Source organism: Homarus americanus, unplaced genomic scaffold, assembly GCF_018991925.1.
Source record: "Homarus americanus isolate GMGI-L3 unplaced genomic scaffold, GMGI_Hamer_2.0 scaffold41710, whole genome shotgun sequence".
Taxonomy (NCBI): Eukaryota; Metazoa; Arthropoda; class Malacostraca; order Decapoda; family Nephropidae; genus Homarus; species Homarus americanus.
Window position 1 is genome coordinate 370,718 of NW_024749921.1, and position 27,425 is coordinate 398,142.

The 27,425-nt window shown below is 44.0% G+C and overlaps 1 protein-coding gene and 1 long non-coding RNA gene across 2 annotated transcripts in view; both read left to right on the plus strand.

The window, feature by feature from the left end:
• The window catches only part of LOC121853973, an 88,232-nt gene extending 61,644 nt beyond the window's left edge, over positions 1–26,588 (plus strand). The window contains exon 3 of the long non-coding RNA XR_006086433.1: positions 25,029–26,588. This is a non-coding gene — a long non-coding RNA (uncharacterized LOC121853973). The remainder of the gene's footprint in view (positions 1–25,028) is intronic.
• Positions 26,589–26,599: 11 nt separating this feature from the next.
• The window catches only part of LOC121853972 (synaptotagmin-15-like), a 37,981-nt gene continuing 37,155 nt past the window's right edge, over positions 26,600–27,425 (plus strand). The window contains exon 1 of the mRNA XM_042348366.1: positions 26,600–27,063. Within this exon, the coding sequence (XP_042204300.1) occupies positions 26,862–27,063 (202 nt within the window). The 5' untranslated portion in view covers positions 26,600–26,861. The remainder of the gene's footprint in view (positions 27,064–27,425) is intronic.

Below are 27,425 nucleotides of genomic sequence, written 5' to 3' on the forward strand. Positions count from 1 at the left end.
GGGCTGTGTTGGTTGTGGGGATTGGGCTAGGCTGTGTTAGGGATTGGGGCCCATGTTAGGTTAGTGGCTGTGGGATTAGGTTAATGTTGGGATTAAACTAGGCTGTTGGTTGTCAATTAGGTTTGGCTGGGTTCGAGTTAGGTTGTGTTAGGTTAGGCTAGTTCAGGCTTCCTGGGCTGTGTTGGGACTGTTGGAATTAGGCTAGGCTGTGTTGGGTTGTGTTAGGTTGGGTTGTGTTAGGTTAGGCTGTGTTAGGTTGAGGCTGTGTTAGGTTAGGCTAGGTTAGGCTGGGCTGTGTTAGGTTGGGACCCAATGTTGGGATTGAAGCTGAAGCTGTGTTAGGTTAGGTTAGGTTAGGTTAGGTTAGGCTAGGCTGTGTTAGGTTAGGTTGTGTTAAGTAAGGCTGTGTTAGGTTAGGCTAGGTTAGGCTAGGTTGTGTTAGGCTGGGCTGTGTTAGGTTAGGTTGTGTAAAGTAAGGCTGGGTTAGGTTAGGTTAGTTAAACAAAGATGTGTAAACACTGCCAGTCTTAAGTTATACACTACATGTATAATAATAATCACCATAAGTTTTCACCAAGATAAGATCAGATTTGTCCTGAAAGCCGCCACCATAATCTCTCACTATCATCCCCCCCCGTAGGCTGTACATCCTCACTAACATAAATTGATCGTTGACAAGATTGAGTGAATTGTACAATGATCACACCTGAACACTCACCTGGCTGCTAATTGTACTGTGATCACCCCTGAACACTCACTTGGCTGCTAATTGTACTGTGATCACACCTGAACACTCACTTGGCTGCTAATTGTACTGTGATCACACCTGAACACTCACCTGGCTGCTAATTGTACTGTGATCACACCTGAACACTCACCTGGCTGCTAATTGTACTGTGATCACCCCTGAACACTCACTTGGCTGCTAGTGTGCCTGTGATCACACCTGAACACTCTTGGCTGCTAATTGTGCTGTGATCACCCTGAACACTCGCGGCTTATGGTGTACTGTGATCACCCCTGAACTTACTCACTTGGCTGTGAGTGTACATGATCACAGACACTCACTTGGCTGCTAATTGTACTGTGATCACACCTGAACACTCACTTGACTGCTTCTAATTGTGCTGGTCTTTTGAGCACTCTTGTTTGTTTCATGCTGTGATCACCCTGAACACTCCTTGGCTGCTAATTGTACTGTGAATACCCCTGAACACTCACTTGGCTGCTGGTGCACTGCAGTCACCTGAACGCCACTTGGCTGCTAATTGTGCTATGATCACACCCTGAACACTCACTTAACACTTCTAATTGTCTGTGATCTACACCTAAACACTCACCTGACTGCTAATTGTGCTGTGATCACACCTGAACACTCACCCAGCTCTAATTGTACTGTGATCTCCCCTGAACACTGCTTAACACTAGTGTACTGTGATCACCTGGGAACGCCTCTACCTGGCTACTAATTGTACTGTGATCACCCTAGGCACTCCTTGGCTGCTAATTGTGCCTGATCACCCTGAACACTCACTTGCAGCTGCTAATTGTACTGCTGATCCCTGAACACTCCCACTTGGCTGCTCAGTGGCACTGTAGTCTCTTTGAACACTCACCTGGCTGCTAATTGCTGATGCTGAACACTCACCTGTAACCTGGTGGCCTGTGATCCCTAGACACTCACCTGGCTGCTAATTGTGCTGTGTGATCACCCCTGAACACTCACTTGGCTGCTAATTGTACTGTGATCACCCCTGAACACTCACTTGGCTGCTAATTGTACTGTGATCACCCCTGAACACTCACTTGGCTGCTAATTGTACTGTGATCACCCCTGAACACTCACCTGGCTGCTAATTGTACTGTGATCACCCCTGAACACTCACTTGGCTGCTAATTGTACTGTGATCACCCCTGAACACTCACTTGGCTGCTAATTGTACTGTGATCACCCCTGAACACTCACTTGGCTGCTAATTGTACTGTGATCACACCTGAACACTCACCTGGCTGCCTAATTGTACTGTGATCACCCCTGAACACTCACTTGGCTGCTAATTGTACTATGATCACACCTGAACACTCCCACCTGGCTGCTAATTGGCCTGCAGTCACCGAACACCCTCGCAGCTTGCTGGTGTGCTGCCACCCCTGAACACTCACTTGGCTGCTAATTGTACTGTGATCACCCTGAACACTCACTTGGCTTGCTGGTGTACTATGTGATCACCCCTGAGCTTTCTCACTTGGCTGCTAATTGTGCTGTAGTCACCCTGAACACTCCCTTGGCTGCTAATTGTGCTGTGATCTACCCCTGAACACTCACCTGGCTGCTAATTGTGCTGTGATCACCCTGAACACTCACTTGGCTGCTGGTGTACTATGATCACCCTGAACACTCACCTGGCTGCTAGTATTGCAAGTCACCCTGAACACTCACCTGGCTGCTAGTGTGCTGTGATCACCCTGAACCTCCTTGGTACTGGTGTACTGTGATCACACTGAACACTCACCTGGCTGCTAATTGTACTGTGATCACCCTGAACACTCACCTGGCTGCTAATTGTGCTGGCGATCACCCTGAACACTCCTTGGCTGCTAATTGGCCTATGATCACACCCTGAGACACTCCCACCTGGCTGCTAATTACATGCTGTGATCACCCCTGAGCACTCCTTGGCTGCTAATTGTACTATGATCACCTGGAACACTCACCTGGCTACTAGTGTGCTGTGATCACCCTGAACACTCACTTGGCTGCTAATTGTGCACAACAGTCACGCCTGAACACTCACTTGGCTGCTAATTGTGCTGTGATCACCCTGGTGCCTCCTTGGCTGCTAATTGCTGTAATCACCCCCAAGACACTCACTTGGCTGCTAATTGTACTGTGATCCCCTGAACACTCACTTGGCTGCTAATTGTACCAGCAGTCACCCTGAACACTCACCTGGCTGCTAATTGTACTGTGATCACCCCTGAACACTCACTTGGCTGCTAATTGTACTATGATCACCCTGAACACTCACCTGGCTGCTAATTGTACAGCAGTCACCCTGAACACTCTGCCTGGCCACTGGTGGCACTGTGATCACCCTGAACACTCACTTGGCTGCTAATTGTACTGTGATCCCACTGAACACTCACCTGGCTGCTAATTGGCCTGTGATCACACCTGAGACACTCCTGCTAATTGTACTGTGATCACACCTGAGACACTCACCTGGCGCTGCTAATTGTGCTGTGATCACCTGAACCCCACTCACCTGGCTGCTAATTGTACTGTGATCACCCTGAACACTCACTTGGCTGCTAGTGTACTGTGATCACACCTGAACACTCACCTGGCTGCTAGTGGCCACTGTGATCACACCTACAGACACTCCACCTGGCTTTTATTGTACTGTGATCTACCCTGAACACTCACCTGGCTGCTAATTGTACTGGCAGTCACCCCTGAACACTCACTTGGCTGCTAATTGTGCTACAGATCACACCTGAACACTCACCTGGCTGCTAATTGTACTGTGATCACCCCTGAACACTCACTTGGCTGCTAATTGTACTGTGATCACCCTGAACACTCACTTGGCTGCTAATTGTACTGTGATCACACCTGAACACTCACCTGGCTGCTAATTGTACTGTGATCACCCTGAACACTCACCTGGCTGCTAATTGTACTGTGATCACCCCTGAACACTCACCTGGCTGATAATTGTACTGTGATCACCCCTGAACACTCACTTGGCTGCTAATTGTACTATGATTACCCCTGAACACTCACCTGGCTGCTAATTGTACTGTGATCACCCCTGAACACTCACCTGGCTGCTAATTGTACTATGATCACACCTGAACACTCACCTGGCTGCTAATTGCATGTATACTTCTTTTATGTTAACAAGAGATTAATGTACTGCAAATTATCACACTGTCATATGATCACCTAAGCTGAAATGAACACACTAACAAAAACACAAATAAAGGGAGAGAGAGAGAGAGAGAGAGAGAGAGAGGTAGTCTGAAGATGTGGTTCTGTCAGTTGTGCTGAGGGGCGTGTGGGCGTGTGGGCGTGTGGGAGAGGAAGGCCTTGCCATTAACGTTCTGTGTAAGAGAGTGAAGAGGAGTGGCGGGAGGCTGACGGAAGTAGCGGGAAAGTGACGGTGGTAGAGGGAAAGTGACGGTGGTAGAGGGAAAGTGACGGTGGTAGAGGGAAAGTGACGGTGGTATCAGGAAATTGGCGGTGGTCGAGGGAAAGTGGTGGCCAAACCTAACCTAACCTAACTCCGCAGGTAGAAGCTGGGGTGCCAAATCTTCAGGTTATCTAGGCTGGGTTGTCTTATCAGCTGTTGTACATTTAGCTATGAAACTCCGTGTCATGGGTCAGGTGAATATCTTACGTCTATTTTTATAATCTAATTAGATATTGAACTTGTCAGGAAATATTGAAATCGACATTAAATACTTGTCTGTCTGTCCTCAACTTAGCTCCAGAGGGTAGATGGACTTAGACCAAACTTGGCGGCTTTAATCATCACGTGACAAAGACTACATGATAAACTCTGGGTGTAAATTGAGTTAAAATTGGCTCACTGTTACCATAGTTATTCTTATGATGTATAATTTATATTCACTTTACTATAATCAATATTATTCTGAAATTATTAGTGTTATTATTAATATTATAATTTTTATTATAATTATTATCAATTATTGTTATTATTATACTTTGGGGGAGGCGAAGGTAGAGTCAGTATCTGTGTTTTATTGACGATCCATGTGACTGACTCCTGACTGACTCCTGACTGTGGTGAGTCATTTAGGAAGGGCATCTGCATACCTGGTGTCTGCAGGTGAACCCTCGTGGGAGATCAAAGACGTGGAGGCCACTGCTGGAGATGAGTCGACTGTGGTGTAGAGGCGGTCACTTAAGGGTAGGAGAACACATCATAACTAGAGGGTAGGAGAACACGTCATCACTAGAGGGTAGGAGAACACGTCATTACCTGGTGGATTATTAACTCACCTGTGGCAGTAATTAGCTTCAAATAGTTCAAGTTTTTGTCACTGTGGATGGGTGAATATCTGTCCAGGCAAAAACTCGCCGGACAATAACACATTGGTTAGGTGAGTGTTTGCCAGTGAGTCATTGGTGTGGTAAGTTGGTCTGCCGCCGCCCACCAGATACATGGGTGGCGACGGGGCAGTAAGGGCGGGGGAAGCAGTATATTATAAGAACAGCAGCTGGCTGGTCGTCACGCCTCCATCCTACACAATGGCCCAGTTTCTCGTCAGGGAACAACTGTCCTTTACACATTTTTCTCGAGTTTCCTGTATTTTTTCTTCACTCATTTATCATTAGTTTCCCTCGCCGCCCACTCAGTCCCTCTTGACCTGAATGATGGAAGTTTTACGCCGTTAGGACTATCAATTTGTGTGAGTTGACGCTGCCAGTCACCAATTCTTGATCATCCTCTTTCATTCCTCTCTTTTGTACTTTGTTTATCCGTTTACCTCACTTTTATTATTCTTAACATACGTTCAGAGGCTCCACTACACGACACAGGTACACACAATAACAGTGTTTAAGCTTATGTGTGTCCAGGAGACGTTAATAATAGTAATAAAGATTTAATGAGAAGTACAGTCAGTAGCCATAAGTTAAAAATTATACACGTAATATATAAAGACACGGGGGAGACTTATTTAATAATGAAACTCAGCATAATGTGTGTCTGAGTGTGTGTGAAGCCTTATTAACCTCTTTCTGTTATTATGCTCTGTCATCCCAGCAATGATTTGGAACTTGAATGTTAAATCAATTGACGGATCGTGTTCCGGAGTTTTGGTTAACCAGTTGGCGAGTTGTCCGGGCTTCTTGGGTTGTTCCCTGACATTAGGTCACACAACTCTTTAACTCAGAGTGCTGGCGACAGCTTCTACATCTTCAACACTCATATTGAGGTAGCATTAAGGTCGGCCAGCCTCGAACACGGGTCTAATCACTATCATACGGTGTGTGTGTGTGTGTGTGTGTGTGTGTGTGTGTGTGTGTGTGTGTGTGTGTGTGTGTGTGTGTTATTCAAAGGTCATGATGAACAAATGTGACTTTTCTACTTACCAGTGTTTTGTTGACTAAGGTATAAATTATCAATGTGTGTGTTGTACAGTATATATATAGAATAAATCATTAGTTATAATTATTCGTGGTAAATGGATGCCAATCTTTTTGTTAATTATCGAGGTTATAAATAATCATTTAATAGTCAAACACTATTTTTTGCGATAAATTTGTCTTCGTGGTTTTGGGTCACAACGCCAAGTTACCAACACCATGAGGTCCATTATGAACTGTGAGTCCTGGTACAGCTCCAGGGAGACACATCACTCCTGGCCCCCTGGATCACGCCTCCTGCACCAGCTATTACACCCTACTACACCCAGGCGGCCTCCATCCACACGCCCAGTCCCACCCACACAAGTGACGCAACACGATAACTAATGCGTTGGCAGTGTTGTTGTGGAATTTGAGCGAAGACGAGAATTTTTTTTTCTTTTTTTTTTAACCACATAAAGTCGTACTGTGGTAGTGACCCGCCAGGCTCGAATAGTCCAAGAGTAATGTAGTGTTTATTGAATGATACCAAACAAACCTTCCTGTATACATGCTATTGTTGATTACAGACCAAGTAAACCCAAGAAGCAGCTGACAGTTATCCTTGGTCAAGTTGCCTTACTGTTTTCCTTCACTGTCTCGACACACAGGAAATGGTATACTCCCACGGCCTACGATGCGCTGTTAAACGTGCCAACCAATGGTAAGCCTGTGTAGCAGTTTTAAGGACTATTATTATTATTATTATTATTATTATTATTATTATTATTATTATTATTATTATTATTATTATTATTATTATTATTATTATTATTACCGTAATGATGTGAATTTACTGCACTAAGGCACTGTGGAAACTCCAAACAATTCTGTATATAAACTTCACCTCAAGGCAAATTCTTAATGGCTAATTAATTACAACAGAAATTTTGCCAATGTTATGGTTCGTAATAAAATGAATCGAGCTTGTTTATTTTACTACAACACATCACCAGGTACAACACATCACCAGGTACAACACATCACCAGGTACAACACATCACCAGGTACAACACATCACCAGGTACAACACATCTCCAGGTACAACACATCACCAGGTACAACACATCACCAGGTACAACACATCACCAGGTACAACACATCACCAGGTACAACACATCACCAGGTACAACACATCACCAGGTACAACACATCACCAGGTACAAAACATCACCAGGTACAACACATCACCAGGTACAACACATCACCAGGTACAACACATCACCAGGTACAACACATCACCAGGTACAACACATCACCAGGTACTAACACATCACCAGGTACTACGACAATAAGCAAACAGCATTGACATTAAGCTAACTATACACTAATCACAAACGAAAATGACAAACAAACACTAGCTAGTAGACTTGGGTTGGTTAGGACAATCAGGTAATCCAGGTGATGACAGAGCCACACCATTATGGCAACACTGTTATGACCACACCTTTCCGAGAATACTGTATGACTGTTCGTAGTATTAATGATGGCTGAGGTAGGGTGTGGTGAGGTGGGGGTGTGGGTGTGGGAGACGGGTAGTGAGCGGTGGTGTGGGTGGGTGAGTCAAGCGAGAGCCTTAGTGGTACCCGATATACTGTACATTTACCTCAAGGAATTATTATGTAATATTTAGTCTCATCTGGATTAATACATATAACACACACACACACACACACACACACACACACACACACAGTAATTTCGTAAGTTGCTGGAAGCGATACAACATCACATTAGTTGGGTTAAGGTCAAATTCGTGACGGCAAAATATATAATCATTGCAATAGTAATTTTTATCAACGTAACAATATATCATATAATGGTTTATAATGATACAGTAAAAGTTTAAAAGTATTACAAAATTTTAATACTTAGGCAATAAATATTTTTTTTTAAGAGATGATTGAAAGGAAGGGAGCGTAGTCTTTGCTCGGATGTGTGGGGGGTAAGTTGTTCCACACCTTCACATCATGATATTTTATGGTTGTGTGGGTGGATAGAGGTGGGTGGAGTTGGGTAATGGTGTGGGTAAGTCCCCCGGGCAGCTACACACAAACACACTCAGTCCACACTTTACACCACTCTATATTTCTTGGCTGACTCTACCCCCTTTGGGAGCTATCTGACAATGCTCTCTCTCTCTCTCTCTCTCTCTCTCTCTCTCTCTCTCTCTCTCTCTCTCTCTCTCTCATATTTGACTTTTTTATATCTTCTTATCCTTTACAGTGGTCATGTTCGCCTTTACTTGGTATATTGTTTACATACGTTGGGTGGTGATCGGTCGTCGACAGAATGTAGTCTAAAGCTGTTATCCTCATCTTAAACCTCCACACTTCCCCTCCTGTCAGTTGGTCCATTTCTTAACCTCCTATTTTCACCTCTACCTCTGGTGTTAGTATGCCTAATGTATCCACAGTATCACCCCCTTTATTATGAGCCACACACCTTGTTCCACCTGCTTATTGTAAGTTCCGTTTAGTCCAGCCTCACTATCACCCGTCTCCTTCCTCCCTTGCACTTCTTGACTATGGAACTCATCTCTTTTCTTACATATCTTAGTTGGTTATGATTTGAAAATGTAGGACCCAAAGCCCAATTTGGGGCTGCGCGGATACGCCACACTGAATACTGTACTAATTTTCGCTACACAAGGTAGAAATATTATCAACACAGTTCTCGGCCGTCACAGATGAGTTGGTTGTGGGTAAGCTGGTGTTGCAGACGCAGACCAACGAACCTTAGTATAGGAGGCGAGTACTGTATCCATAGAGTAGCTGAAGCCTTACTTATCATCTACAGCTATGTAAGTGTTGGTCATGTATCCGTCACTTATCAAAGCAAAAACATACGAATATTTTCATCTTGTCGTTGTTAATGTTACAGCGCTACAACAACTTGAAGACGTGACTACGCCATCAATAATGAAAAACAGTATAAGAGATTTGTTGCTCTCCATCTCCCTTATCCATGGTGCACTAGACAAGCTTATCTTGATAGAGGTCGTTTTCCATGTGGTGTTGCCCGTCACAGGTCACACTGTTACCAAGTAAAGAACTACAGTTTCTGACATCTGTCTTTGTAGTGTTTTAATCTAATAAGAGATGGCGTTATCATCGATTACTTATACAAAGGTCGACTGTTGCTTTGTTCACATGTTGGAGACTGTCATGGCGTGAGGCGAGTGGGCGGGTGGAAAGCCTTGTGACTGTATTGTTCGTTTCTAGGTAATGTGTGCGTCAGGTTAATGGCTTTAAACGAATATGCTTTAAATTGGCAAATTTTGCATTAACTTAATGATGAGAAAAAGGGGATTTAGTATTTCAGTGAAAAGAACTAATCGATTACAGTAGCAGCTCAATAGTCATATTGTTTTAGGCAGGACAGAAACTACTAAGTATCAATTAAGCATTATGACTTGAAATACGTACACGAAGTATTAATATCATGTTATTTTAGGGCTGACCGAGAATGGGTTAGATTAGATCTGCTAACGTCGTGTTAAGGGTAATTTGGGAAACTAAAAATAACTATTACCAGTAGTGAACCAGTCATGGATGGTGCGTGACCTCTGGAGTCTGTTCTCACGACACCATGATGCAGTTTGCCTCCCTAGCTTATGCTGACTCAATATTATTTTCTCTCGTTTACGTTAAGTTTCTTCTCGCAGCTGTTGTCCGACCCAGCTGTGTGTGCCAGGGTGATAAAGTCGTCACTATATCTCACCCTCCACCTCCCTTCATCACCCTCACTATCACGTGCGTGTGTGTGGTTCCTCTCCCCCACCCCACCCTGGAGATCTTGTTTTCGGATAAGATATGTTTTCCAGCAGCTGTCGTCTTCCCTCTGATATTTCATCTTGCTCAAACATCGTATCTTTCTCAAATAAAAGTCTCGGAACTAATAACAGATCTTGTGGAGTCTCAGCTGTACTGAGGCTTCATTGTGCGTCCCTGAAACCAAAACAACCTAACGTAATCTCCTCACTGGTCGCATGTTAACCAATCATATTACGGAACATCACTCAAACTAAATCTGATTGGACTGTTACCAGATCATTCTCGTAAAATACACCAGTATTCTGACTATCATAGGCTTATTCTCAACCAATCATAATGTTCATCAATCTAAAATTAATTGTTATTTGCTAGGAAGAGCCAATCAAAAAAAAGGGTTAATGGTATCAGGTGTCCATATAGTACCGTCGCTCACAAAATGCGTCAACAGCGCAAAAGATTAATGGGTCAATTTTCAGGGTTTAGATTACTAAGTATTTTTATCATCCTGCCTCGAACCTTTTTATCAGGCCATGTGTTTTGGTTCCCTCTCTAGCATCTTCCTCCCTCACCCCCGCCTTCCTCTCTCTCTCTCTCTTACCCTCCCTTCCCCCATCTGACAAGCCACACCAACCCTCCTTATCCCTTCCTCCTCCTTTCCCTCCTCCCCACCCTCCTCCACCCCCAGCACCACACAGCTTCAGGTAACCAACAGCGTGTGTCGTTGGTTGAACTGATACCCCCCACCTTTTTTTTCTTCCTCTTTTCTGCTAATAGTGTTCCTAAGATGTAGAGGAGGGGGAAGAAAAACTTTAAAATACTGAATAACAAAACCTAACTTAACCCAATAACAAGTAAAGGTTGTTAGTTTAGGTTACGTCTGGTTGGTTAGGTTAGGTTGGTTTATGATGTGTGTTTTCAGAAATTATTTTCATCGCCCTCCACAACTCGGTATCACCCCTCTCTTCCCAACTCTCCTGCATCACCAACTCATCCCAACACCACGCCTCCCCCACCCTTCCCCACACAACCCTACAACACCACCCCACAACACCACCCCACAACACCACCCTACAACACCACCCCACAACACCACCCCACAACACCACCCCACCCAGTCACATATTTTCTTCCCATAATTCCAACACCGCTCAGATAGAGTCCCAAGATTTGCACCTTAACTCAAACCAGTAACTCTTCCATATAACACGTCTTTGCTACACACTAACTTCAACCATCACATTTATACTGTATAGTTTGACCAGCATCGTACATCAATAACTATCCTCGTGAGTCGTGTATAACTCTAGCTAATGAGGAAGACTTACAGCGGTCATACTTGGCACAGCGGTCATACGTGGCACAGCGGTCATACGTGGCACAGCGGTCATACTTGGCATAGCGTTCATACTTGGCACAGTGGTCCTACTTGGCACAGTGGTCATACTTGGCATAGCGGTCATACTTGGCACAGCGGTCATACTTGGCACTCCGACATCCCCCCCCCCCACTACAGCTGCCTGACTCCTGGAGGTTAAAAGTCAGAGGTCACAGTCACCACTTTGAAAATGCTCCCTGGCGCTAGATATGGGTTGGCACCGGGCCTGAGTTTAGCCCAGGTCTTATTATTATTATTATTAGCTAATCACAACGCACAGAAACACAGCCAAATAGATGGACAGGGAGACAGACAGACAGACAGACAGATAAACAGACAAACTGCCAGGCTTTGTTACAGAAAGACAGACGAGCAGACAGACGAGCAGACATTGATGCAGACAATTATACGGACAGAAAAATATTCATACAGAGTTAAACGACATTTAGTGAGACGAATAGACTAACACACACACACACACACACACACACACACACACACACACCCACACTCACCCACAATCACCCACACTGATCCACAATCGCCCACAATCGCCCACACTCACTAACAATCATTCAAACTCACCCTCACTCACCCACACTCACCCACACTCACCCAAAGTCACCCACACTCATCCAGAAATAGTTCACAGTAAAACCAGCAAGAAATGGATTGATGATGCTATTTTTACGACGTGCATTTCCTTCGCTGTTGCCGCTCGACTAGCTGGGTGGCTCTCCCGGCTCTTTCTGGGTTCGGTTCTTTTATTGGGGGGTTGTGGAGCCAGGAGAGAGCCAGGAGGTAAGAAGGGTGGAAGACATGAAATAGAGGAAGATTTTAAGAAGAGTAATTGAGAGGAGGCGAGAGTAAATAAATAATGGTGTGAGAAATGAAACAAAAGAGAAGATTTTGTTAAGGGTAAGTAGGAAGAGACGAGAGTAAAGAAAGAAGAAGAGAAATGTGGAAGTAAGAGAGAGAGAGAGAGAGTTTTCAAGAATAGAAAAAGAAAAAGGAGAGAAAGAAGTTATGTGTAAGAATCATAGGTAATAAATAGTGGTATACACGAACAGAAGAACATACAGTCGCCTCCACTTATACCTACTACAGTAACTGACGCGTTTTGTGAGATGTGGCACCTCTGTGTTTGTTTACATTGTACTAAAACTCCTTGAATGGCCCCTAAAGATCTTAACAATAGTAGAGAGGCTAAGGATGTCAGATATGCATTCCACATAGTTGCCACATCTCACAAAACGCTCCACCCATTGTACAGTCGTCCAAATAAGTTCACAGAGACCCAATAAACATAGGGCAGGGCAAAAGATCTGGCAACGGTGTAAAAACATCTCTTCCAAACGCAAAATATACCCGTACCTGTCACTCAAACGAGGCTTCCCCTACCTCCTCTTTCCACTGTTCGTCTCCCCTTACCTCTACATTATTACCAGATCTGTTGCTCTACCCTATACTTCTGCGATTATATTTGGCCGACTGTACCAGAGCTTCAGGTCAGGCGGACGAGGAACACGTAATTCATAACATAAATTCAAGGTTTCAAAGAAGTATTGAGAGATAAACTAAAGAATTAACAAGATCAAACGGTGAGCAAAGACACGAGATACTAAGATTACGTAGTGAGAATTGAAGGGCTTTAAGGTAGCGAGTTGGGATGAGGCGACTATACACGAAAATGACCTTAAAGACGTGAATGGCTATTAACTGAGGGTCAGGCTTGATAAAGGTTCTCACGTCGACTATTCCTCGTTAACTGAAGGCATATAAATAAACCCACCCAGTTAAAAAGGTTAGAACACTGAACATTAAAAAAAATATACTCCCAAAGTTATGCTCAGACTTTACCTTAACTGGATACGATCATTTAAAAACGTCTAATATTTTTCCCCAAAGGACTCTCTACTCTAATTATTTCTCCTAACTAAATATAAATTCCGTTATTTTGTTAAGACCGGAGTCAGTGTAATTTTTGAAGGCCAGTTGGGTGAATTATTGCGTCTTTCCTTACCAGAAATATTCACCGTGGGAATCTTTGTGATTCTGAACCCGAAGGCGAAAATGTGGAGTGTGAAGGAACGAACGAGTGAGCGAGGAGGGAGGGAGGGAAGGTAAAGAGGGAGTGAGTGAGTGAAAGGAGAGAGAGAGAGAGAGAGAGAGAGAGAGAGAGAGAGAGAGAGTTCTAAATAAAACAGAATCTATATAAAAAAAACCAATAAGAGAAGACATCCAACAAGTAGAACCAAAACAAAGACTTAACAAGCATTACGAACATAAAACAAACAAGTTAAACACGAACCCAAAATAGAGTGTTTATCATTGTAGAAAAATAACACGACGGAACATGTCAATAAGTGTTTATTTGTTATGGAAATAGCGAGTAATGAGGCTTTAAAAGTTTGTGAGTGGCTACCAAGTTGATGTGATGGAGCGTCAGGGAGGTATTTTTATGGTTAAGTTAGTACAGTAAGCATTACAAGTAACCTCAAGTCGTAACCGAGGCTGGTACGTAGAGACAAAAATTCCCAAAATAAGAGATGTAATTTAATAGATATTGTTGAAACGAATCAATAATAACAGGTAATATAAATAGCTAACACTGGTAAAAAGAGCGATGCTAACTATTATTATTTTGTTTAATTAATACGGTGGGAATAAATACGTCAGTTAAGTATAACATGTTAAATATAGGCGATGTGACTTGATAAATAGAGTTAGTATTACAGTCCTGAGGTAATGGCCGCCCTACAATATGGTATGTCATGAATTACAGCTGTGTAGGAGGTGGTACTGATACAATCTTCATCTATAAACTCTGTTGGAACGTGAGACTCTCCAGACAGATGTGTTGTACATATTTTAGGTATGTGTGGCTATAATTAGTTATGAGTTATAGCTACGTGTTATAGGTATGTGTGGCTATAATTAGTTACGAGTTATAACTACGTGTTATAGGTATGTGTGGCTATAATTAAGAACGGAGTGCAGACTCGTATTATAGGTAGTACGTTTTGTTATTGGGAGAGAGAACTGTTATCCGTGATGTTTGATGAGACAGCAGGGAGGGTGGGAAGGTTACGGGGCAGTGCTCAAAAGAGGTGGATGTGATGGGTCATTAACAAGTGTGTCAGGAGGTGTGTCGCAAAAAAGGTAGCAGGGGTGTCACTCCGGGTGTAGGGCAGATGGCTGGCTCTGTTGTGACCTGGGAAAGATGGTTGAAGTAACTCGTTCCCAGTTGGGTATTGGTCCACGAAGACGTAACGAGTTCGGTAATGAGATAGTGGTAAGTGTGAGGCTAGGACGGGCCAGGGCGGGCCAGGGCGGGCCAGGGCGGGCCAGGACAGGCCTAGGCATCACCACCAATCAACCATTGTTAGGTGACTATATATAGTGTGTGGTCGAAGGTGACGACTCTCCCCAGACCACCACACACCCATGTATACCTCCCTCAGACCACCACACACCCATGTATACCTCCCCCAGACCACCACACACTCATGTATACCTCCCCCAGACCACCACACACCCATGTTATACCTACCCCAGACCACCACACACCCATGTATACCTCCCCCAGACCACCACACACACCCCATGTACCTACCCCAGACCACCACACACCCATGTATACCTCCCCAGACCACCACACACCCATGTATACCTCCCCCAGACCACCACACACTCATGTATACCTCCCCAGACACCACACACCCATGTATACCTCCCCCCCAGACCACCACACACACTCTGTATACACTCCCCAGACCACCACACACCCCATGTATACCTCCCCCAGACCACACACCCATGTATACCTCCCCCAGACCACCACACACACACATGTATGCCTCCCCAGACCACCACACACTCATGTATGCCTCCCCCAGACCACCACACACCCATGTATACACTCCCCAGCCACCACACACCCATGTACCTACCCCAGACCACCACACACCATGTATACCTCCCCCAGACCACCACCACACACCCATGTATACCTCCCTCAGACCACCACACACCCATGTATACCTCCCCCAGACCACCACACACCCATGTATACCTCCCCCAGACCACCACACACCCATGTATACCTACCCCAGACTGACGATAGATGAAAATATATATAAATTATTAGTTTCATAGAAAACCTAACCTAAGAACCCAACGTCACCTCACCTGCCTGGGGGGAGGATATTAATTGATAGAACTTTTAACATTAAGTAATAACGATAAAAGGAAAATGTTATCAGTATTCGGTAAAAACGTCAGTTGCTGTTAACGCTTAAACCTTAAAAATACAACACTTGTTTTTCTACCGAGTAAATGTTAAGAGATAACTTTGTGTTGTTATTGTATTAAATTAATAGAAATTTCTTCGTATGTAAAATGTTCTGTTTCCCTTAAGATGTTGTTTCCCCATCATAAGTTAGGTTAGGTTAGGTAAGAATATATTAGTTTTCATGTATTCTTCCTTTCTACATAAACATTTATCGCCATACAGAAGTTTCCAAAATAAAGAATTACAGGAAGGTTATCGCTAATCGGCAATTATTTATATTTAGAGCAATATATTGGTGCAAACAGCGTTATAAATAAACCTAAGTCACACACACACACCACACACACCACACACACACCACACACACACACACCACACACACACACCCACCCACACACACCCACACCCACACACACCACACACACACACACACACACACACACACACACACCACACACACACCACACCACCACACACACACACACACACACCCACACACACACCACACACCCCACACACACACACACACACACACACCACACACACACACCACACACACCACACACACACCACACACACACACCACACACACACACACACGTTTACATATACACAGAACATGACTGAATGTCTGAATATAATTTAGGTATAATATTTTTGTCTTTATATATATCCTTTACCCCAAGTCAACTAATTATGTGAGATTCTTGCAGCTTTACTTACTAAGAATAATTCCCGTAAGACTCCTTGAGAATGTGGAGTCTGACCTTTTTAATAATAAACTACCTGATGTTTTTACCTGTTGTAATTATGACATGTCTCGTGGCGGCACTTATTACAGTTGTCATTTAATACTGTAATTGATGTAATGCATGATGACACTTCATTTATTAAATTGGGGGCTAATTGTGACTCAAGTTTTATTTATTGTCTAATTGCTCCCTGAAGTGTTAATTAGGTTTTATTTACAGGAAATATTTAATTAGAATGTTGGTAAATTATTTTATGCCCACAACAATGTTAGACGCATTTAATATCATTTCTCCCAGGGCCATTAAGCTCTTCAGGTACAGTATAGTATTAGTGGTTGTGTCTCTACTCTAACAATTTTCTACTTATTTTATCTTGCATTAACAGTAAAGAAGGGAGCGAGTCAAATTAGTATGGGGTCTTAATTCAAGTTTAACCTCATAATAATTACTATCACTGTGTATTAGTGACGTCACCATCAGCACCCAGACACATTAAAAGAAGAACCTCAAAACGCAACAACAGTAAGTCGCACCAGTCAAAATATTTGGCCTATGCAACACAAATTTTTTAATAAATGATTTGATAGTGAGGACGAGCGCTGTGGTGCTAGTTTAAGGGGAGTTTAAAGTTGCAGACCCACGAGCCACCGTACATACTAGTAGGGGGAATTGCCTCGCTTCGCCTCGCCTCGCCTCCTCACCCCAGATTCTCAAAGTTTCGTGGTTTAAACTTCTCCTCGACGACTCTAGACACCAGCACGACGCTCCGTGTTATACGCTACAAGTAACTGAGTAATTTCGAGATTGTTGTGGTCTCCATCTTTGTGTCTTAACTGAACCAGGATAACGTGACATCTCTGCCTCAAGCACCGGGAGGAAACTTACTGAGGCGGAACTGTGTACTGCATGCTGCCACAGTCTGCCACATGCTACCACAGTCTGCCACATGCTACCACAGTCTGCCACATGCTACCACAGCCTGCCACATGCTACCACAGCCTGCCACATGCTACCACAGCCTGCCACATGCTACCACAGTCTGCCACATGTTACCACAGCCTGCCACATGTTACCACAGTCTGCCACATGTTACCACAGCCTGCCACATGTTACCACAGTCTGCCACACATGTTACCACAGCCTGCACACACATGTTAATACAGTCTGCCACATGCTACCACAGTCTGCCACATGCTACCACAGTCTGCCACATGCTACCACAGCCTGCCACATGTTACCACAGTCTGCCACATGTTACCACAGTCTGCCACATGTTACCACAGTCTGCCACATGCTACCACAGTCTGCCACATGCTACCACAGTCTGCCACATGCTACCACAGTCTGTCACATGCTACCACAGTCTGCCACATGCTACCACAGCCTGCCACATGATACCATAGTCTGCCAAAGCTACCACAGTCTAACACTTGCTTTCATATCCCGTCTATACTTTCACATACCTACTACATACCTACAGTACCATACATTACCATATACAGGACTTTTTACCACATACCTACTACATACTGGCACATACCATCCATATACTACCACATACTATCATGGACATACCAAGTACTATCACATAACTATGAAATTCTCCCACGTATTGTACATACCATGCACTACCACGTACCAACAAACTGGGAAGGAGGTAATCCATACAATTTTAGCGGCTAACGTCTGAGGTAGAGTGCCAGGTGCAGCAGATAAGGTGACTGACTGACTTCCCGGAGTGTTGGTGTTGCGGTGACTGACTTCCCGGAGTGTTGGTGTTGCGGTGACTGGGGACTTCCCGGAGTGTTGGTGTTGCGGTGACTGACTCTGGAGTGTTGGTGTTGCGGTGACTGACTTCCGGAGTGTTGGTGTTGCGGTGGACTGGACTTCCCGAGTGTTACAGGTTGCGGTGACTGACTTCCCGGAGTGTTGGTGTTGCGGTGACTGACCGGAGGTTGGTGTTGCGGTGACTGACTTCCCGGAGTGTTGGTGTTGCGGTGATTGACTTCCCGGAGTGTTGCGGGGCAGTGGTGACTGACTTCCCGGAGTGTTGGTGTTGCGGTGACTGACTTCCCGGAGTGTTGGTGTTGCGGTGACTGACTTCCTGAGGCGGTGTTGGTGTGACTGACTTCCCGGAGTGTTGGGTGGTGTTGCGGTGAGATCGACTTCCCGGAGTGTTGGTGTTGCGGTGACTGACTTCCCGGAGTGTTACAGTGTTGCGGTGGACTGACTTCCCGGAGTGTTGGTGCGGTGGTGACTGGACTGAGGCTGGTGTTGCGGTGACTGGACTCTCCCCGGGGAGTGTTGGTGTTGCGGTGACTGACTTCCCGGAGGTTGGTGTTGCGGTGACTGACTTCCCGGAGTGTTGGTGTTGTGGTGACTGACCTCCCGGAGTGTTGGTGTTGCGGTGACTGACTCCCGGAGTGTTGGTGTTGCGGGTGACTGACTTCCCGGAGTGTTGGTGTTGCGGTGACTGACTTCCCGGAGTGTTGGTGTTGCGGTGACTGACTTCCCGGAGTGTTGGTGTTGCGGTCTGTGCTCTCGGAACCACTCAACCGCTCTCAACCTGGCGAGGAAATGACTCACTGACGAAAACAAAAGAGTTGTTTCGTACACCAGCGTTGAATATTAACACTGTAAATGATAGAGAACAGGAAATGGTTGATTTAGTGAGTATAGAAGAAATTTTGTTGTATTTATTTATAAAAAATGGGTAGATGTTACGGAGATTTTAAATATAGAGTTATTAGGTTTTATACCAAGTGACCCGACATTAGTTGTGACACCGTTCTATCATAGTGTGTGGAGGGGGGAAAAATAGGCTGGGGTTGAGTAAGTTTATGCACCGCAGCAGGGAAAACTAGAGGCTGAAAAAAGGGCGATTTTGAAAAACACTGCAAGACCAGCCGGCACAGAGCGTCGAGGAAACACAATGATTATCGGCTATTTAAATGCTCGTGAAGGCGTGGATGGAATTAGACCGGAAGAAGTAGTTGGAAGCTTTGGAATGAGAGACAGAAAAGAAAATGATAATCGAGTTTTGCTTCAGAAATTGCCTAACTGTAATGAAAACTTTTCTTCAAGCACCAGCAAGACCTCGAGAAGATGTTGTCTAGATGGAATCATGGTGTGGGACACTATACAAGCCAGTAATCTGATAACATATGGTATTAGAACATCATAAAGGAATCAGTGATATTAAGCGTTCGTTATGTGTGTCTCTGGGTTGACTACTGATTGGTTGGGACGATTATTAGTGGTAATACTCTGAATGCTGTCAGGGAAATGAAAGACTGTAAATATGAATTAGAAAAAAGTGAAGAAAGTTGAGATAATTAATACGCTTACAAGACAAGACAAGCAATCCAGTTCCAAGTGAAATTGAAATTGAAACTGTGGACATTGAGACAGTGTGAGGACAGCAAAATGAAAATAAACAGAGACTACAGATGATGTTAATGGATTTAAAGTAATCGGTATCGCAGAAAAAACCTTGTTGGACTGAAGACGTGTGTACACAGTGACTAAAACAAGAATATAAACACGAGATGGAACAGCTGAAAGAAAGAGAGTAAAAAGAAATACAAAGAAACATGAGTGAATCAAGGAATAAGAACAGGGAATGATACTGAAGGAATGATAAACTTGTCAACAATTATAGCCAAGACAGCAGAACCTTCAAGTCAAACGAGATACTAACACCTTGTAAACTGAGGTCCCATATGAGTTTATAAAATCGTTTGGTATTGTTCGAATAAAACATTAAAAGTGGCGTTAAAGAATCAAATATACGTGATAATAGACATATATTTATAAATGTAGATGACATTAACATCAACTACGAAGCAAGAAACATTTAATATTGAAAAATGATGCAAATATCATGAAGACGACGCTGTAATGATGGCCGTGTGTCATATAATCTATACAATATGAAGAAAAAAATCGAACGACGATATTTTAATAATTTACTAGGCTCTTATTGGCCACGGTACCAAACCCTGGATATTCTCTTAGTAATTTGTGAGGACGCATCGGAGTGGCTTACCTCAGTTTAGAAATAGACAAGTGGACCAAAATGATGTCTTCAATGCATGAGACTCGACGGACAGTAAAATACAGTTACCAGTAAAGGCCCACGAACTTTGTCTTGATATAAAGCTCCACTAACCTGACCTAACCTAACTTAAAAGTCGTATTAGGGAGTAAATCGCCCTGAATGACTGCCTTTCATGTTAACAATACAATAATAATACCTTGATAGAAATGTCTCCGTGTCGCTAAACTTATGCAAATGATCATTATTTCTTTATCCTTTTTCAACCATTTTTGTTATAGCATTTACTTGTAATACAGTAATTGAAAAATACGACTTTTCTTTATATTGTAGTTTTAAGGAACATAGTTTTTTATTTGACTTATTTTAGCTGTGAGATTTTCTAACAACAAGTTCTGCGTTTTGTTTAATTTTTTGGTTTTTGGGAGGAAAGAAATATCTGGTGTGTGTGTGTGTGTATGTGTGTGTGTGTGTGTGTGTGTGTGTGTGTGTGTGTGTGTGTGTCACTACGTCCTTGACTGTCAAAAGATAGCACCGTGTTTGTGAAATGGCACAGCACTTTAATGGCAATATATCTGACATAAAAAAAATTGTATCCACTTCTTTGCACTATGTACTAAGTCAGTCTCATGTGTAAAACCAAACACACAATATACTTGAGTCACCCCCATCTACAGAACTAACCAAACAATTGAAATACTGTGTAACATTCACTGCCATAATATCCTGACCAGGGGGGTTAGTTATGCTGACCCTTTGTAAACTCTACTCTGTGATCTCTTTGTGCTACTGCTCACAGGTTGAGTATGGGGTGCACAATAAACTAACCGTTGTACGTGGCAAAATTTAATTCAAGTTTCAATTACCACCATCAACACCACCACAATCACCACCACCGTCACCATCATCATCATCATCACCATCACCACCACCGCCACCATCATCATTACCACCATCATCACCACCACCATCATCACCACCACCACCACCATCATCATTACCATCACCATCATCACCACCATCAACACCACCACCATCATCATTATCTACATTACCACCATCACCACCATCATCACCACCACCATCACCACCACCACCATCATCATTACCATCCACCACCATCATCGTTACCATCACCACCATCAACACCACCTGATCCTACCATCACCACCACCTATTATCATCTACCAACACACCATCATCCTGCATAACAATCTCCACCATAAATGCCCACCACCAACACACTGCACCATAACACACTGCACCACCTTACACTGCACCCATAACACACTCCACCATAACTTTTGCTCCATATTAACTCATTCACCATAACCACTCCCACTATAGCATGTCACCCGCAACATTAATCACCTGTAACATACCCCTTCTACCAACACGCTTCACCATAATACCTTCCACCATATACCACCACCAACACTCCACCATAGCATGTCACCATAACACTTCACACCACCAACACCACCACATCACCATACACTACCATAAAATGTCACCATAACACACTCACACAGCACAATAGATTGAATCACCACACACACACACACACACACTTGACTTAACCTTCCTATTTCACGTAAGATAATCTGTTTCGTGAGGGTAATTCCTCCCCAAATTAAGGGTTAACCTCAAAATTATCGCCAGGGTGAATTGTATCTTCCCTTAGGTCGACCAGCCGCACCTCCCACTGTAGTAATAATGACCAGGGTGTATTGTACCTTCCCTGAGGTCGACCAGCCGCACCTCCCACTGTAGTAATAATGACCAGGGTGTATTGTATCTTCCCTGAGGTCGACCAGCCGCACCTCCCACTGTAGTATTAATGACCAGGGTGTATTGTACCTTCCCTGAGGTCGACCAGCCGCACCTCCCACTGTAGTAATAATGACCAGGGTGTATTGTACCTTCCCTGAGGTCGACCAGCCGCACCTCCCACTGTTGATAAAGAGTCAGGAGTCATAAACAGTCTATGGCTCTCAAGCTCTATTGAAGAATGTCTCGTAATCTCAGAGAATCGTGTGTTTGGCTTCATTACAAGTTCTTAAAGGTTCATGCATAATGTTTTTCCACAATGGAGAGACACACCTGACTGACCTGACTGATTGAGTATCTGGGTTTAGTGGGAATCATTTTCTCATTCATTTATTGGGTACAGTTTACGTTATAATTTAAATGTGTGGTTAATAGTATGGTAGTGTTTAATCGTATGTTAGTGTGGTTAATTGAATGGTAGTGTGGTTAATAGTATGGTAGTGTGGTTAATAGAATGGTAGTGTGGTTAATTGAATGGTAGTGTGGTTAATTGAATGGTAGTGTGGTTAATAGAATGGTAGTGTGGTTAATAGTATGGTTAGTGGGGTTAATAGTATGGTAGTGTGGTTAATTGAATGGTAGTGTGGTTAATAGTATGGTAGTGTGGTTAATATATGGTAGTGTGGTTAATAGTATGGTAGTGTGGGAGAGAAAACAGTACGCAAGAGTGTGGTGGTGAGGGAGTGTGTGTGAGAGTGAGGGAGAGTGTGTGAGAGTGAGGGAGAGTGTGTGAGAGTGAGGGAGAGTCTGTGAGAGTGAGGGAGAGTGTGTGTGAGTGAGGGAGAAAGGCAAAGTGAGGGAGAGTTTAGAGAGGGAGGGAGAGTGTGAGAGTGAGGGAGGGGGGAGAGTGAGGAGAGTGTGGGAGAGGAGGGAGAGTGTGAGAGTGAGGGAGAGGTGAGAGTGAGGGGAGTGTGTGGGGAGAGGAGGGAGAGGGGGGAGGAGGGAGAGGTGGTGAGAGTGAGGGAGTGTGTGTGAGAGTGAGGGGAGTGTGGAGTGAGAGTGAGGGGAGGAGTATGTGGGGAGAGGAGGGGAGAGGGGAGTGAGGGAGAGGTGTGAGAGTGAGGGAGAGTGAGGGAGGTGTGTGAGAGTGAGGGGAGTGTGTGTGAGAGTGAGGGAGAGTGAGGGAGAGGTGTGAGAGAGTGTGGGGAGGTGGAAGGAGAGTGAGGGAGAGGAGGGAGAGGGAGGAGGTGTGTGAGAGTGAGGAGAGGAGGGAGAGGAGGGAGAAAGGAGTGAGTGTGTGAGAGGAGGGAGAGGAGGGAAGAGTGGAGGAGTGTGTGTGAGTGAGGGAGAGGAGGGAGAGTGTTGGTCCCATGACCTGGTTTGCTGCCTGCACTGCTATTGACGTCAGCCCACTCCACCCGCACTGCCCCCAACCCCCGCCCACGCCCCCACTGCTATCCCGCCCACGCCCCCACTGCCACCCCTGCCGCCTCCAATGCCTTTTCCACCCGCCCACGCCCCTCACAGGCCCCCACTGCCCCCCGCCCACGCCTCCCACAAAGCCCCCCACAGCCCTCCACTGCCCCCCGCCCACGCCTCACAAAGCCCCCACAGCCCCTCCACTGCCCCCCGCCCACGCCTTACAACGCCCCCCTCACTCCCATTACCCGTCCTCCCGTTCCTTTAACACACTCCTCTCCTGCCTAAAACCACACCTTCCAACACCCACTTTCACCCATGTTCCTCACAGCTCCCAGTTCATGGTTGCTACTGTGTGTTCATAATTCGCTAGCTGTGAATGTTTACTGGTGTGGGGGGGAGGGAAGGTCACTACAGAACACAGAGTGGGGATTTATGGTTAAAGAAGGAGGAAGGATCGGGAGATGGTAGAGCAGAGAAGGAAGGAAGAGAGAACACCAGAGGAAGATATTCACTTTACTACTATAAGAAGGGAGATAACTATTTACAAATTACATTTAACCAAAAATGGCAACATATTATTGGAGGTATGTTGTTGGTATTCTCGTTTTCAAATATGACAACAAATAAGACTTGGCAAATTCAAAACCCGATACTAGTAAGTAATAACAACAGGTAGCCCCCATTCAGTCCCACATGAGCTATTTGGGGCTATGATAGTCCACTACCCCAAATTGTGTATTGTTTTCGAGTTAATAGGAACATAAAATTGTGTCACTATTTATATTATCTAAATATGAGTTGTTTGACTTCCATAAAACGCTTACAAGAAACACAATATAAAAGTTATCTGGGTGTACTAAACTGAGGTACTGAGCAGATCTGTATATAAGAGGAAACACGTCAAAGCATCAAGTCTTCCCCTGTGGGCCAAACATAACCACAGACCACTTAATCTTCTATCATTTATACACAAAATCTTACGTAAATCTCTAACCAACAGGTACCAGTAAAACTCATTACCAGTTATCTAATAAACAGGTAAATTTCACAAGTATTCATAGGACGATTATAAGATTCAGTCACTAGGAGTCATATGAATCATTAATTATAAAACGGTGTTTGATTTAGATACGTTAGTTATTTCTGTATATGTACCGAAGTGTTTCCAGGCGATACTTTAATCACTTAATGGGGAAGGTTCGGGTGTTACCTTCGTCTATACTCTGACTCCATATATATACATTCAGTATAGATTAGTGATCTTTCTGGTCTTAGGGAAGTATCTGGATAATGTTTCGTAGATAGTGTGTGTGTGTGTGTGTGTGTGTGTGTGTGTGTGTGTGTGTGTGTGTGTGTGTGTGTGTGTACATTACAGACTTCATCATGTGTGCAATAAGGAATAATATGTGTTTTTTTCTCCCACAGTTGCTGGCTCTGGCGTCCTCGTCACACGAATCCTCCAAGATCATCTAAGCCTCTTTGAGTCAGCTTAAGCCTCGCATGGTCTTCTACAGCTTGTTTACCTCAATTAAGATCTCTCAATAAGCTGAAGCTTCTCTAGACCACAAGGATTCCTTTAGCCATCTCCTGCTTCGTTTGTTGAGCTAAAACTTGACAGAGATAAAAGTTCATCTGATTCTTCAAGATTAATCTGTATAACTTCTTTGGATCGAGAGGAATCTCCTAAAATCGTCAAAATTTACCAGAATCCGAAAAAACTCCCCACAACAGCTAATATTTCCTTCGAGCCTTCTCCCAAAAAATTCTACTCGACTTAAATAAATTGAACCTTCCAGACGAATACCAAGTCAGTTCTAAAGATGAACTACAGTGTTTGTGTGATTAGTTAAAGACGTAACACAGTGACAACCGCTACATAGGTTAGTCTGGGTGTTGAGGATGTTACTTGAACAGACCGGAGTTGAGTTTACCACCACTCATATATGGTATGTTTACCTCACTCTCCCACTCTCCTGAAGGGTTCATGATGCTCAGACCCTGAACCCCTGAGGAGCCTAATGTCTTGAAACTTCTCTGCTGCTGAACTTTCTGATGTCTTGAAGTTTCTGAAGTTTTCCCGAATGGTTCATGTTCCTGGAGCTTTGATATTTCTGATGCCCTGAAAAAGTCTGAAGTTCGAATATTCTCAAAGCTATTCCCTCACTTCTCATGTCTGGACATTTTCAAAGGAAGCAGAATTTGAGAACTTCTGTAATATTTTAAATCTTGAAGTTTCAATAACTTAAGTTCCTGAAATCCTGAAGTTCGTATTGTCTTAAAGTTTCTCTCGTCACCAGAGCTCGTCAGGTCTTAATAATTAGTGTACAAAACTACCCACACAAAAAGTAAATAAATAACTCTTTGATAAGTTCGTTGAAATTTTGAACGTTTTTACGTTTTCATCTCTCAAGACAACTGAAGCTGCGGTATATCTGAAGATATTGAAGTCAGTGATACATTCGATCTCTGAAAAACTTCAGCAGCTAATTTGTGCGAAAAGCATTTTACCGAATTGTTTGTATAGAATAGAATATTCTTCAAACAGAATCAAAGTTCAGAGAACATAGACGTCAAGGAAACGATAATACATGAATCACGGCAGTACAGTAAATACAATGAATTAATCACGAATAGTGTTCCGAGACACGTCCAGAGGTTACCTTGTGTACACCACAACAACACGGACAAGCTTAGGAAACATCCACATCGGAGGACATCCTGGGAAAAGATAAGAAGAAACTACAGCACCGTCTTGAGAAAAATCACGGCCCCGCGTCTTCATCTTAATTCCTAGAAGGAGAAATGAGTCGTAACACGCGAGAATCTGCTAGTTCGTATTTTTGGAAACTTTAAAGCTGACAATCATAGAGAAAGATTACACCTCCTTGGAGAACTACTGATACGGCAAGAAGGCAAAGTGGAAATAAAATACAAAGACACAATTGAAAATTCAAAAGTGAGAAAGTGACAATCAGAGCAGGAAAATACTCCTAGTTCGTATTTTTGGAAACTTTAAAGCTGACAATCATAGAGAAAGATTACACCTCCTTGGAGAACTACTGATACGGCAAGAAGGCAAAGTGGAAATAAAATACAAAGACACAATTGAAAATTCAAAAGTGAGAAAGTGACAATCAGAGCAGGAAAATACTCCTTTCTGATCTCTTATTGATAAACTATCTAGGTTAAGTGTCGTGTCGCCACTGTACACACATAATTGTCACCAGCAGGCCGTTAATAGTGGGTCAGTCTACCTCTATGACGCCAGCTATTGCCCGAGACACGCACCTCGGGGACACGCACCTCGGGGACACGCACCTCGGGAACATGCACCTCGGGAACATGCACCTCGGGGACATGCAGCCTGAGGACCCATACCTCGAGGACACACAATCCAGAGACATGTATATGGATGACACGCACCTGCCTCCCCTTCCACCAGCAGCACTGCAACAACCAGGTAAGTCCTCTCCCACTCCATCACTTTCACTCCTCATTCTCACTCTCACACTCTCGGGCGCTAACATCTCCCGGAACAGGAGTGGAGACAGCTCAGGTGTTTCAATGCCTGATAATTACACAAACACGTCCTAAAGACCAATTTACAGACCGAATGTGCATGTGTCTGGCCCAAACCTGCCACTGGGGTGAGGCGGGAAAATGATTCTGAGTGCATCATCATGTGAAGGAGCTGAAGGGGGCGTAATACGTAAGTTGTATCTTAAATAACAGTCCTCGCTAACACCCAACCCCTATTGCTCATATATCCATCCAACCTATGTGTGAAGCTATCCAGCGTATTCGAGTTAATGATGATATTTG